The 11,948-nt window shown below is 38.9% G+C and overlaps 1 protein-coding gene across 2 annotated transcripts; it reads left to right on the top strand.

Moving 5' to 3' along the window:
* Window positions 1–4,960: 4,960 nt before the first annotated feature.
* Window positions 4,961–11,689, top strand: LOC135943057 (BTB/POZ domain-containing protein 9-like). 2 transcript variants are annotated; one of them, XM_065489450.1, is made up of 8 exons: window positions 4,961–5,491; window positions 5,661–5,913; window positions 6,240–6,451; window positions 6,841–7,082; window positions 7,140–7,314; window positions 10,439–10,607; window positions 11,094–11,230; window positions 11,361–11,689. In XM_065489450.1, the coding sequence occupies exons 5-8, from the start codon at window positions 7,295–7,297 to the stop codon at window positions 11,428–11,430; spliced, it is 396 nt and encodes a 131-aa protein (XP_065345522.1). In that variant the 5' UTR covers window positions 4,961–5,491; window positions 5,661–5,913; window positions 6,240–6,451; window positions 6,841–7,082; window positions 7,140–7,294; the 3' UTR covers window positions 11,431–11,689. The 2 variants fall into 2 exon arrangements, with proteins under 2 accessions (XP_065345522.1, XP_065345521.1); XM_065489449.1 differs by lacking the exon at window positions 4,961–5,491 and having other exon boundaries at window positions 5,670–5,913; window positions 11,361–11,666.
* Window positions 11,690–11,948: the final 259 nt, after the last annotated feature.

Genomic DNA, 11,948 nt, shown 5'->3' with positions numbered 1-11,948 from the left:
CTTCCTTGATCGCTTCCTTGGTGAAATCGTTCTTTGGAATGACAGGACCTTCGATGCCAACAAGGCCAACCCTTTGGAGTTTAGGGCAGAGCGGGAAAATTCGGTCCAAGGATGATTCAGAGTGTTTGGGGCAAATGGAACTTCCCAAAAAGAGGGAGTGCAGATTCGGCCCGTAAATTGTTACGAACTGCAGCACAATCTCGGGCGGAACGTGGCTCAAATGGAGGCTCTCGATTTTTGAGAACTTTAGCAAGGGCTCGACTTGCCACTCATAATTGGGAAAGTTGTCTGGCCCTTCAATCTATTAGAACGAAAATAAAATTAGACTTACTCTACCAACAGTGAGATCTCCCCAACTGGACAATAATTCTAAAATCTCACCTTGAGGTGGGTGACGCATGTAAACAACTTGTGTACACCTTCCTCTGCCTCCTCGTATTGTAAATTCAGACACAAATGTCGCAGATTTCGGTCTTCTTTCTTGTGAGGGGCGTACTGGTACTCGCTTTGGCAGCAGAAATCGCTTGCAAAGTCCTCAATGACCTGCAAGTTGGGAAGGTTCATCTGGCACAAATACTTAAACTCGACGATTTCCTCCATGGAGGCTGTCGAGCGGAAAAAGAAGGCTTTCAAAAGTCGCAAACTCTTTAAGTCCTTTAGATCCGGCATGAGAATGTTACTTTCGTAAAGGTTGACACTGACGAATCGCAAGTTTCGCAACTTTGCACACAACACCGTCAGGTACCAGATAGAAATGTTGAAAACTTCTATTCGGAGCACTTGAAGATGCTCCATTTTGAGGAATGCGTCAACATATTCCTGACCGAGGGTTTCCTCGTCGGGTCTCCGGATTCTCAAAGATTCCTCTTGCAGAATAGAAAGCGACAAAAGATTAGTTGCTTTCTCTGAGACTTCGATGATTGCCTGCAATTCAGATAAATCAATTTTCACGGTGCTAAAACAATTTATTTATAAAAATAGTTGTACCGCTTCTAGGTGCTCAAATCCATCAGCCGCAGGTGCATAAGTCACTATGCCAGTCAAGTCAAGTACTTCCACGTCGCTAGCAACTGTTAACAGTAGACGAAGAGCTGGGAACATAATTGTTGCTATAGGTGAAACGTAGGTATCGTAGTTTCTTGTCAGTTCAAAATTCTGAACGCTCAAAAGTACGAGCAAAGTGGCTCGTCGAATATTCGACCCTGCAATTAGAATGAAATATTTATAATTAGCAATAGAATAAAACAGCAAACATAAATAACACTAACCGAAAAACTTTAAAGATTTTGTAATATATCTCTTCGGGTTCGTGGCATTAAAAACCTTCAAAACACATTTCCTAGCAATGTGGGCGGTCTTAGAAGTGGGCCTATTTCTAAATCCTATAAGGAGCTTTGCTAAATCCATCGGGGATTCGTAGAAATTCACCTGCGTTGTTGCATATTAAAATTATTTCCTAGATACAAATAGAGCAATTTAATTCTTTAGGGCGATAGGTGCGGCTCTCGTTCGCTGCGCAGAGTTTTGGAGATATGATAGAAATTCGTGTCGGAATTCAAAACATTCAGATTGGAATCTCGAAATAAGAACTCAAATAGGTAAAAATTTAGAAAGAATTCGTTGAGAAATGGACACAATATGAAAATGTGATCGGAAAGGGTAAAGTCTTAAAGGAACCATGCCCATTAAATTTAAAAATCGAGAAGATATGTGTAATGACCGCAAGTAAAAAGTGCACTAGAATATACTTGCCATTTTTCCGAAATTTGTCGGTTGGCAGAGAAGAGAGCTGCTGAGACGACAGGTGATCAGATCAAAGCACAGGTGACGAATAAGCAGAAGCAGCGGTAAGGCGGCAGGGGAAGCTAAAACCAGGGAGGAAAAAAAGTCTAGTGGGGATGAAGAAGCACTTAATTCAGAGCACTGAGAGGAAAGATGAATTTATATTAGTAGTTGGATTATTTCATGTTGAAGCTCATCAGGCAATAAAAAATGAGTGTTCTTTTAAAGTGGAATGATAGTGATTTTTATATTTAAAAAAATGAAATTTCATGGGAAGTTAACCCTAACCGGCCTATTTTTTCCATGTACTTCTGACCAGAAGTGCACCACAATCCAATTTTTCGAATTTTACCGGTTACGCCCTCTTTTTTAGCATAGGAAATTAATTGCTTCCGGAGTGAGAAAATTTATGAAAATTTAATAGTGAGAAAATAAAAAATAGTGCTTTTGAGTCTTGCAAGAATTTTTTTTTCAAAAATTGCAGATTTTTAAAAGGGGTGTGTTTGGCTTCATTAAAATTCACCTGTTTACAGTAGCGTTAAATACTGCCTAAATTCTGGAAGCTGATTAAATTTCCAGTTTTCCCCCACTCAGCAAAATTTTCTCAAATTTATCATTTTTTTAAAAAAAATCGTCTGAAAACTTCAGCTGGCCGTTAAAGAACATTAAATTTTTTTGGGAAAAATAAAATACCCAAAATAAAGTTAATATATTCAAGAATCATCTCAGAAAAAAATGTTTTTTCATTTTAATAATTTAAATGATTTTCAGAGACAAACTCGGACCCTTTTATGGCTATCAGAGACTGCGTATAATATAAATAAATTTTTTATTGATTTTCAAGGACGATTATTGGTTACCATGTGCGAAAATTTCAAATTTTTCTGATAATGAAAACGTAATAAAAATGATAATTGAGTTGCGCGCCGGCCACCTTCTGTAATGCAACCAGAAGCGATGGCGTGACACGCCCCCCTCTGTTGACCAGCACCGCATGCATGGCATCTACCAAGACGCGGCACAACATCACTCTCATCCAACATCATCCAAAGATTCGCTGCCTGGAAGCCAAGAACTTGGCCCCGGCGCCGCCTCTCTACTAGACAGCCGCATTCAACGATCGAGACAGTCCACGCCCACTTTCTTTAAATGTACATGATTTTTAGTAAAGTGTATAAATAAGTGAAGCGGAGTAAAAAGTGGGCTGGGCTGTAGCACTACTCGGCTTTTTCTCCCTATGCTGGCCATGCAAAATGCCCTCGCGCAATCGCCTCCCAAAGCACTCTTGATGCGCGAAAAAAAATTTTCGTTGGTACCAATGGATAGCTGAAGATTTGCACTTCAACATGTGTCAAAACCAAAATCGAAAAAATGAACAGGTTTTGAGAAATCAGCGAATACATTTCATGCTCTTTCGCGCGAGAAGGCTCGGTCACGTGACTCGGGCGAGCGCGTTTATTGGTTGCTGGTCGCAGCACATCTGTCCTGCTGCGACTGGAAGCTCAACAGCTGGAGGAAAAGCATACGTAGAAAATCCGCAGAGTGGCAAAAGAAAAAGGAATGATGAATCAAAGCCATCAGAACCCCCGAGTAAGAAAAGGTAGATTGATAAAAGGAAGTAACCAGGTTTGAGGACATTTATTTCATGTAGATTGTTTGCCTATTAAAATTTGTACTCTAATAAATTTCTCTCCCGTTATTTGTTCATGAGCCCGTGACTTTCTGTGTTGCAAATTAAATTTTATTGCTTAATTTTTGTTCAGAATATCGCCATTAAAATATTTTTCCTTGATGCCTGATGAGCAGAACTTTTTGCTGGAGTCTTCGTCTCAGTCGTGTTAAAAATATTAGAGACACACCGGAGATACACATACAAACAGACGTACCGATTTAAGCGAAAAAGTCTTGCAGTAACATATATATGTAATTACCATTTCGATATTTTTATATTTTTCAGTGTAAACATGATTATAAGTTTGCCTTGGGCAGGGTACAAAAATACAGGGCACGGTCGTGCCGTGTACAAAATTAGAGCCGAAAATCTGACTGAATAATTATGTAAACACTGCCGAGACTGTGTTGTGACTGACTGAAAAAGTAGGCGCGACCAGGCGCGACCAGCAACCAATCAGCGCGCTCGCCCGAGTCACATGACCGAGCCTTCTCGCGCGAAAGAGCATGAAATTTATTCGCCGATTTCTCAAAACCTGTTCATTTTTTCGATTTTGGTTTTGACACATGTTGAAGTGCAAATCTTCAGCTATCCATTGGTACCAACGAAAAATTGTTTTCGCGCATCGAGAGTGCTTTTGGAGGCGATTGCGCGAGGGCATTTTGCATGGCCAGCATAGGGAGAAAAAGCCGAGTAGTGCTACAGCCCAGCCCACTTTTTACTCCGCTTCACTTATTTATACACTTTAATTTTTAGGACCCCATCTGTTTATTGTGTGTTAAAGGATTTAGCGGGGAAATTCACTATCACTTAGTTGTTCTAGCTACCGCCAGAGTCCGCCAACGATGCACTCTGGTCTCTTATTCTCTCTTTTGTTTATTTATGCTTCGCAATTCACCTTTCACCTTGAGTTTACTTCGGGCAGGCCGCAATTTTCAATGGCAAAAGCATTTTTGTCAGTCGGCAGACGTACCTGGTTGAATTTGCACACTCTTTAGTGGTTTAAGGAAACCAAAAATCGGTGAGTTTCCTTTTCAAGCAGGTTTTCTGCATGATTTTTTAGAAAATATGGATATTCTATCCAGAATTTACCTTCTTGACCCACTCAACACATTTTGTGCCCACGCCCACATTGATTTTTTTTTGTAACACCCAAGACCTAGTTCATCTCCACACTGATGAATACTTTACTAATAATAATAATCACCTGCCACTGCTCATTTTAAGAGGCGATTTTGCGTTGCGAAGAGGGCTGGAAAATGAGCTGCCATCACCGACTGCTGGGAGTGCTGGGGCCCAACTCGGCCAACGGCGAAGTCGAACACATTCAGGCCCTGTCTGCGAATGAACATCGGTGCCCTGTACCTGGATGATGCATACAGCAACGTGGTCCTCAACATCAATGGCCTTGACAAGTTCCACGCGCACAAAGTCATCCTACTGGCAGTCAGAATCCTTGTTGAATTGTGTTTGGCACAAGAGAAATGGTTTTTTTTCTAAATCTGAGGACATTCAAACTACCAAGACTGATGTTTTTAAATTAAATATTGTTTTAAATCCTTGAATAATTCGTTTCTGACCCTTCATATCATTTTGAATTGCTGTATTTTTACATATACTCTTAAAATAGGCCAGAGACTTTTTTCGCTAAAAAATATAGTCAAAGTTATTTTCTCTCTTCAGGGCTCTGTTGTACGGTGGCATGAATGAGTTCCAGCAGGCCGAGGTGGAGCTGCTGTGCTCCCAACTGCAACGCGTTCAAAGCCCTGCTGCGCGACATCTACACGGGCCAAATGTCTCTGTCAGCCATGAAGGAGGAGACGTACGGTGCTGGAGGTGCTTGGCCTTCGAGGAGCTGGAGCACTCACTCGCCGACTACCTCCGGTAGATCTTGAACGTGCGCAACGCCTGCATTATCTTTGGCGCTGCCACACTGTACCGCAGATGCGGTCACTGGTCCAAATAATGTGTCTCTCCTTCATGGACAGACAGGCTGCTGAAGTTCTGCTTCAAGATGGCTTCACTCGCCTTTCTCTGGTATTAACATTGTAATCATTAATATGCATTTATGTTCAGGAAAATAATATATTTAATGGAAGTTGTAAATTAATTTATCTAGTATGGTGTGTTTAATTTGGAAATGAAACGGAATAGTTTCCTTACGACAAATTTATTATCTGTTAGTTTGAGATTTTTCTGTTTTCAGTTTTCTCTGGAAACGTGTTGGTGTCTAGGGACTTGTTCTGCGCTCCAGAGATTCAGATTTTCGAAGCCATCGGCCGATGGGTTCAGAACAATGATGAGGAAATTATTCAGAGGGCGCTGGCGCTCATCTGACTGCCGCTGATCGAGCTGCCAGACCTGCTGAACAAGGTCCGACCCACACAGGGCTGATCAACCCTGATGCCATACTCGACGCCATACAGAACCGCACCGCCATGAAAACCGCGGCTTCATGCGTGGGTTTTCTAAATTTTATTTGCATTCATTTAAAAGTTTTTATTTCATTTTATTGTAAAAATAATTATTTTTTAAGGGTTGATGATTTTAGAACATAGAATAATTGCCAAAATCAACTCGGAGGAAGATTTAATTTTTTTAAATCAATAAACTAAGAAAATTTCTCTCTTTAAATTTATTTAACTAATTAAGTGGTTCAAAAAACAGGCTATTTAATTGTGAAATGCGTCAAACGTCATACTGCTAAGTGTCACAAATTGTTCAAAATGAATAAACTGTTTGGGAACAATTTATTTTCATTAAAGATTGTTGTTTCTGTTTGCAGTGCCTAAGGAGAACGTGGCCCACGGAAAACACGGAACGCAGGTGTTGCAAGGTGAGGTGCGTTCGGCTCTTTTGGATGGCTAACTACGACACGGAGAGAGGCTACACAAGACATGGAATCACTGCCGGCGGCGACTCTGGCATTCTCATCAAACTGGGAATGCCGTGCATCATTAACCATATGAAAATGATCCTCTGGGACAAGGATGTCAGGTAATAAATTCAGTCAAGATTTAAAGCAACAGTTTATTTGTTGATGATGATCCTTTCAAGATTTTTATTGATTGTCATTACACAGACTGTGAATTTAAGATGGCCGAATAATTTTTTCTAAGCTTTCATGGGTCATGGTATGCAATTTTAAGCCATTTAAACCTCATCTAAAACTGTCTTTTACTATCAAAATCGTCCAAGAGCATTTTAAAACCATCTTAAATGCAAATGTTTTGCTCTTGTGAGAAATGTTTTGCATGGATAACCTTTCTAAAATTTCATATTAAAAGGCCTATGCAATTATTTTGAACTATTTTTGTGCTGCTGATTTTAGTTTGTCATTAAAGAAATATCTCAAAAGGTACAATAATAATATTATGAATTTGCAGATCCTACTGCTACTTCATTGAGGTGTCGATGGACACGGTCGATTGGGTGAAAGTGATCGACCACACGTACTGCTATTGCCGCTCATGGCAGTATATTTGTACTTTGAACCAAGAGTGGTCCAAAGTACATCAGAATCGTCGGTACTCACAACTCACAACACAGTGGACAAAGGTGTTTCACGTTGTCACCTTCGAGGCTGTGTACGACAGCAAGCAGTTCACCATCGAAAAGAGGATGATTGGTAATTTAAAAACAATCACCAAAAGAAAAGTCTGTTTTCAAAGTGACTGCATTTCAGCTCCTACTGAAAACGTGGCAGTGCAGACCCTGAGTGCGTCTGTGATCGTGGGTGTGAGTCGTAGTCGAAACGCACTCTTGAATGGAGACTTACGACTAGGACTCTGGCTACACATGTCACCAGCTGGGTAGCGGCGCCATCATCGTCCAGCTTGGATGAGCTTCGGTTCTATGAGGTTGGCATTTAAACACAGTATATAATTTTTCTGTGCACAAATAATACCGGACTCGTGGAAACCTACTCTCAATAGACTTTATTTTCAATTTAATTTTTCTGAAACAAGAATTTCAAGTAATTTTTTTAGTGATTGGACGGTTTAGTTTCTCCTGAAACCTCTTTAAAATAGATGTATGGTCCATAGTAATTTAAATTTCATAAGACGTGCTGGATAAATGTAAAAATTTTTGTTACAATAATTAATTAATTTCGTAACAGTGATCCGGACTTTGCGTCTAGTTAATCGCGATCCTCTTCATCGACAACTGTTTAGCTGATATAACAAAAGCTATGTTAATAGAATTACTCTCGCCTCTCGCCACACCACCACGTTTTGTGGCATGAAACCAAAGAGATAGATAAGGTACAGAGACTACCCGAAAAAGGGCCAGACTGGCCTAAACAGAATGGAAGAAAAACAGCAGAGATACCAATCGATTCTTGAGGGTTGAATTAAGTAAAGTGGATGTTTTTCCGATCAAAAAGTGTAGCGCGACGCAGCGGGGGCCAGATGTGTGATAAAATTGGTTCCCACTGCGCAGATCCAAGATGGCGCTTGAATGTGGGAACCCAAAAAGCTCTCTTTTGGACCAGTGTCAAGAGTTTGTTTTCACGATCCAAAAGAAACAATTATTAGAAGAAGTAATGCAAATTATACGTCACAATATTGACCAAAATTTGCTTATTTTCGCGCATTTTCACGTGACCATTTTTCACGCCATACTCCACCGGACGCCATATATGCGCGTCGCACGAATCTGGCCCCCGCTGGCGCGACGTACAAACTTTTTTCTGCCAAAACAATATGAACATATATGTGAGAAAATTGCGCATGCGTCAGAGCGAGTTAAATTTATATAATTTCAAAATTACAATTGATCAGGTCCTCATTTAGCAACTCTTGTTTCATTTCTTAGTTTCGATACTCATTGGCCGAAGAATCAAAGCGGTTTCCTTGGACCTTTTTTTATTAACAGAGGAAATTTCGATAATTATTGGTTAATACATATATTATAATCAATTTAAAACGATTCGGTAATTTTATGTGTGCTTTTGATAAATTATCATGATTGCTTTTTTAATTTCAGCCAGTGTGAGGCCCAGAAATAATTATTTTAAAGCTAAAAATTACTTGGGAATCCAGCAAAATCAACCATCGATTTTTTTTCTCTCACATTCTTTAGCAGAAAGCATCCCTTTAGACAGCTATGACAAATGGAACATGTGTCGGGTACAATTGGTTGAAGCAACAAAAGATTTACAGAGCGCTGCATTCCTGAGAAGTGAAAAATATTCATTTGTAATTTCAGGTCGCTCTACCACCGATTTTCAGCCCAGTTGGTGGCTATTCGGACAATGGATCCTTTTCTGGCGAATGGATTCCAAGTAGAGCTCGACTTTATGTGACAAAAATGTTATCGTTTTATGCAATGTGCATTGTGTCCCTTAACAAAAGCTCAAAAATTTATTTCAAGGCAGCGAGTGTGTGTCTGTGCAGAGGAGATAAATATAAAAATGTTTGATTTCCCACGCGGTGGAACTTTCTTCAAGCGCAGGAAAACTTCAAAATTGTCTTGTCGTGTTAAATTAATAAGTAATAAGCAGAAAATACATATTAATTTATTTTTATACAGATGATTAATAGGAGAGCGTTATAGTCTCTTTGAATTAACTGTTAGTTGAATGTGGACCGATAAAATAATATTGGCGGCAAGAGTTTATGCGCTTTTAAGCGTGCTGAAGTAAATCATTATTGTTAATAAAATACTATCGATTTTGATAAAATCAAATGAATAAGGGGCATGAAATGCATTTTAATACAATTTTATTAAGTCTCACTAGCGCCGCGGTTGGACGCTGCAATTATATTTAATTCATTTTTACTTTCAAATCTGACCTTGCATATACTTTTAAAAATAAGTAAATTGTTGATTTTTTTTTTAAAAAAAAATGGAAAGCAACTGATAATAAATTTTTTTGAAGATAGCCCCGAGTCATCTATAAAGGGTTGTGACTGTTCTAAGAGTGAAATGAAAACGAAAAGGGAGAGATAAAAGACGCTTGCATGAACTGGACCTAGATGGCGCAGCGCAACTTCCAATTTAAAAATCTAATATTTGATATAGCAAATTCCAATCATGGAACTAAATTAATTTTGCTATTTCATATTGTTTAATCAACCTTGGTCTTTGTTTTAAAAATTTGTCTAAACCTTTGCGATAATTTCAATTGTTATTACAGTTACATTTAATATTTTACTTTGACGCAGTGGCATCAAACCTCATACCCTAAGTTTCTGGAAATTAATTATATGTGTTTGATATTCTGTTTCTTGAAATTTATCATCAACAAGGCTTTTAAAAGGTAAAAATTTGTTTGTTCGTTTCTTTTAAAAGGGTGTTTGGAGACTTTGGAGTTTTTATCTTTCCAAGACAAAACAAAAGCGTGGCTATACCCTTAGCAGATCAAAATTTGGAATAAATATAGTTATCCAATGAAAATTTTAAATTTAAAACATCCTTTATTTTTTTTAAATGTTTAATGAAGTCTATCGTTGTTTTGGTCGGAATCGTGGCAAAGAAAAAATTCAATAATCACCATTTTTATTGACGAAAATCCCAGCAACAGAAGTCCAGAAAACAGTTAAAGAGGTCACGTGACTCAATCCCTCGATCCCATCGGCTGAGAGAAAGCTCTAACCTGCTCTAGGCCAATGGGCACGCGGAAATGAGTCACGTGTGACTGTTCAAGTTACTTGTGCTTCTGTGTATTCTTGTAGTGTCTCTACTGTCGCCAAGCCACAATTTGTCACACACAAAGGGCTTATTTTACCTACTTTACGGTCACATTCTTTCGTTTGACAAACAATTACGGTGCTGAAGGCTTCAGTACACTTACAATTCCGTCAGTAGGGCGACGGCACAATCAATTTTTATTAACAATTTAGTAACGAACGTCGTCACTGTCTTATTATGATGATATTTTGTTGTAGCTAAGTCCATACTAATTAAATTATTATTTTTTAATGAATTAAAAGGTAGCAATTTTTGAAAGTTAAATAAAAAAATCAAATATTTTTGCAGATCAAATTTCTCTGGTCCAATTCCTGCGTCAGGCACTTCTCAATTTGAAGTTCAAACTCTCACCTTTTTTAAAATGGCTGGCGAAGCGAAGAAGTCCAGTAGGAAAAATTGGAATAGGAGGGAGGAGGAGGAGAAAGAAGAAGAGGAGGAGAAGATGGATGCGTATGAGGTAGTAAAATTTGTTCAGTTTATTAACAAGTCTGCTGTTACAAAAAAGCACATTTTCTTGTAAATTAATTATCACTTTTTTTGCTTTTTGTTGGTCATCTTTGGCCATTATATAATTAAAATCGATGTATGCCGTCTATAAAACCGGTTTAGTTGAATTTATTCCTATCTTATAAATAATATTCAATTTGGTAAAATTAATTTGATAACTCTCCCACGCACTCTGCTCCAGTCTGGTTCATCTTTGGGTCGCGGACTCGCGGTTATTCCGTGTATCAGAAAACCCAACCGGCAGGAAATACAGCGTCCTTGAACAATGAATTGCATGACGGGCGAATGCAGCTTGGAAAATAATACCTCGCGCGAATAGGGAATATTATACATATGCATCAGTCACTCTAAAAATATCAGACGATTTTTATCCTAGCTGTTCTTTATATTCGGTTCAACTGAAATTTACAATTTTGTTTCATGTGTATACGCGCAGAAGGCGAGAAAGGAAAGCCGAGATAAGCTTTGGAAATTGATGAGGGCCAAAAAAGCCAAACAAGATGAAATGGAAAACGAAGATGGTGACAATAAAGGAGGACCCAAGAGAAAGAAGACGGACGAACCATCAAGCAGGCAAGGATTCAATTGTTTAATTTGTCAAATTTACAATAAAATTGCTACCTTGGACGATTATTGTCTATCAATTCAGAATTTTTGTATATTTAATGGTGAATTCTCTAATAATTTCCAATATTTTTTTTAGCTCCGTGATGGGTCCGAGCAACCCTGAAAAGAAAAGAAAGAAGGATAACGACAGTGAAGAGGAAACATGAGCATAAATTCGGATGTACAGCTGGACGTGCAAAATATGCAGAAGAATGCGATTTACTAATAAGTTCCTAGAATTAGTTTTATGCAATTTAGCCCTACCTAAATTCGGTGCGAAATATAGGGCGAGAGAACCGTGCCACGCCCCTCTACTCAAACCTAAATTTAGGTTGAAATGCAAATTTATATAGTTAATCTTTTTTAAACAGCAGCCGCAAATATGTTCATAATTTCCCTGTCTGTAGCCATTTTGATTCGTGTCCTTTTTGGCCTCTGTACTCACACTCAGGCCAATCTTAGTAATCCTGAATAAAGACGATATTGAGAGATCTGCAAAAATGAATATGTTTGAATTTGCCACGCAATATGACCTGACCAATGGCAACCTGAGGAGTGCCGAGCAGCAGATCCTATCAGGTGCGCACCTTCCCAATTATTTCAAGACCCTGGGTCAAGGTCAAACTCGTACTTCACAGCGCAGTAGGAGTTCTTCAGCCGCTCATAGGGGGCGTCGTGCGCCGCC

Source organism: Cloeon dipterum, chromosome 4 (assembly GCF_949628265.1).
Source record: "Cloeon dipterum chromosome 4, ieCloDipt1.1, whole genome shotgun sequence".
NCBI classification, from domain to species: domain Eukaryota; kingdom Metazoa; phylum Arthropoda; class Insecta; order Ephemeroptera; family Baetidae; genus Cloeon; species Cloeon dipterum.
This window is presented reverse-complemented; position numbering and strand designations above follow the sequence as displayed.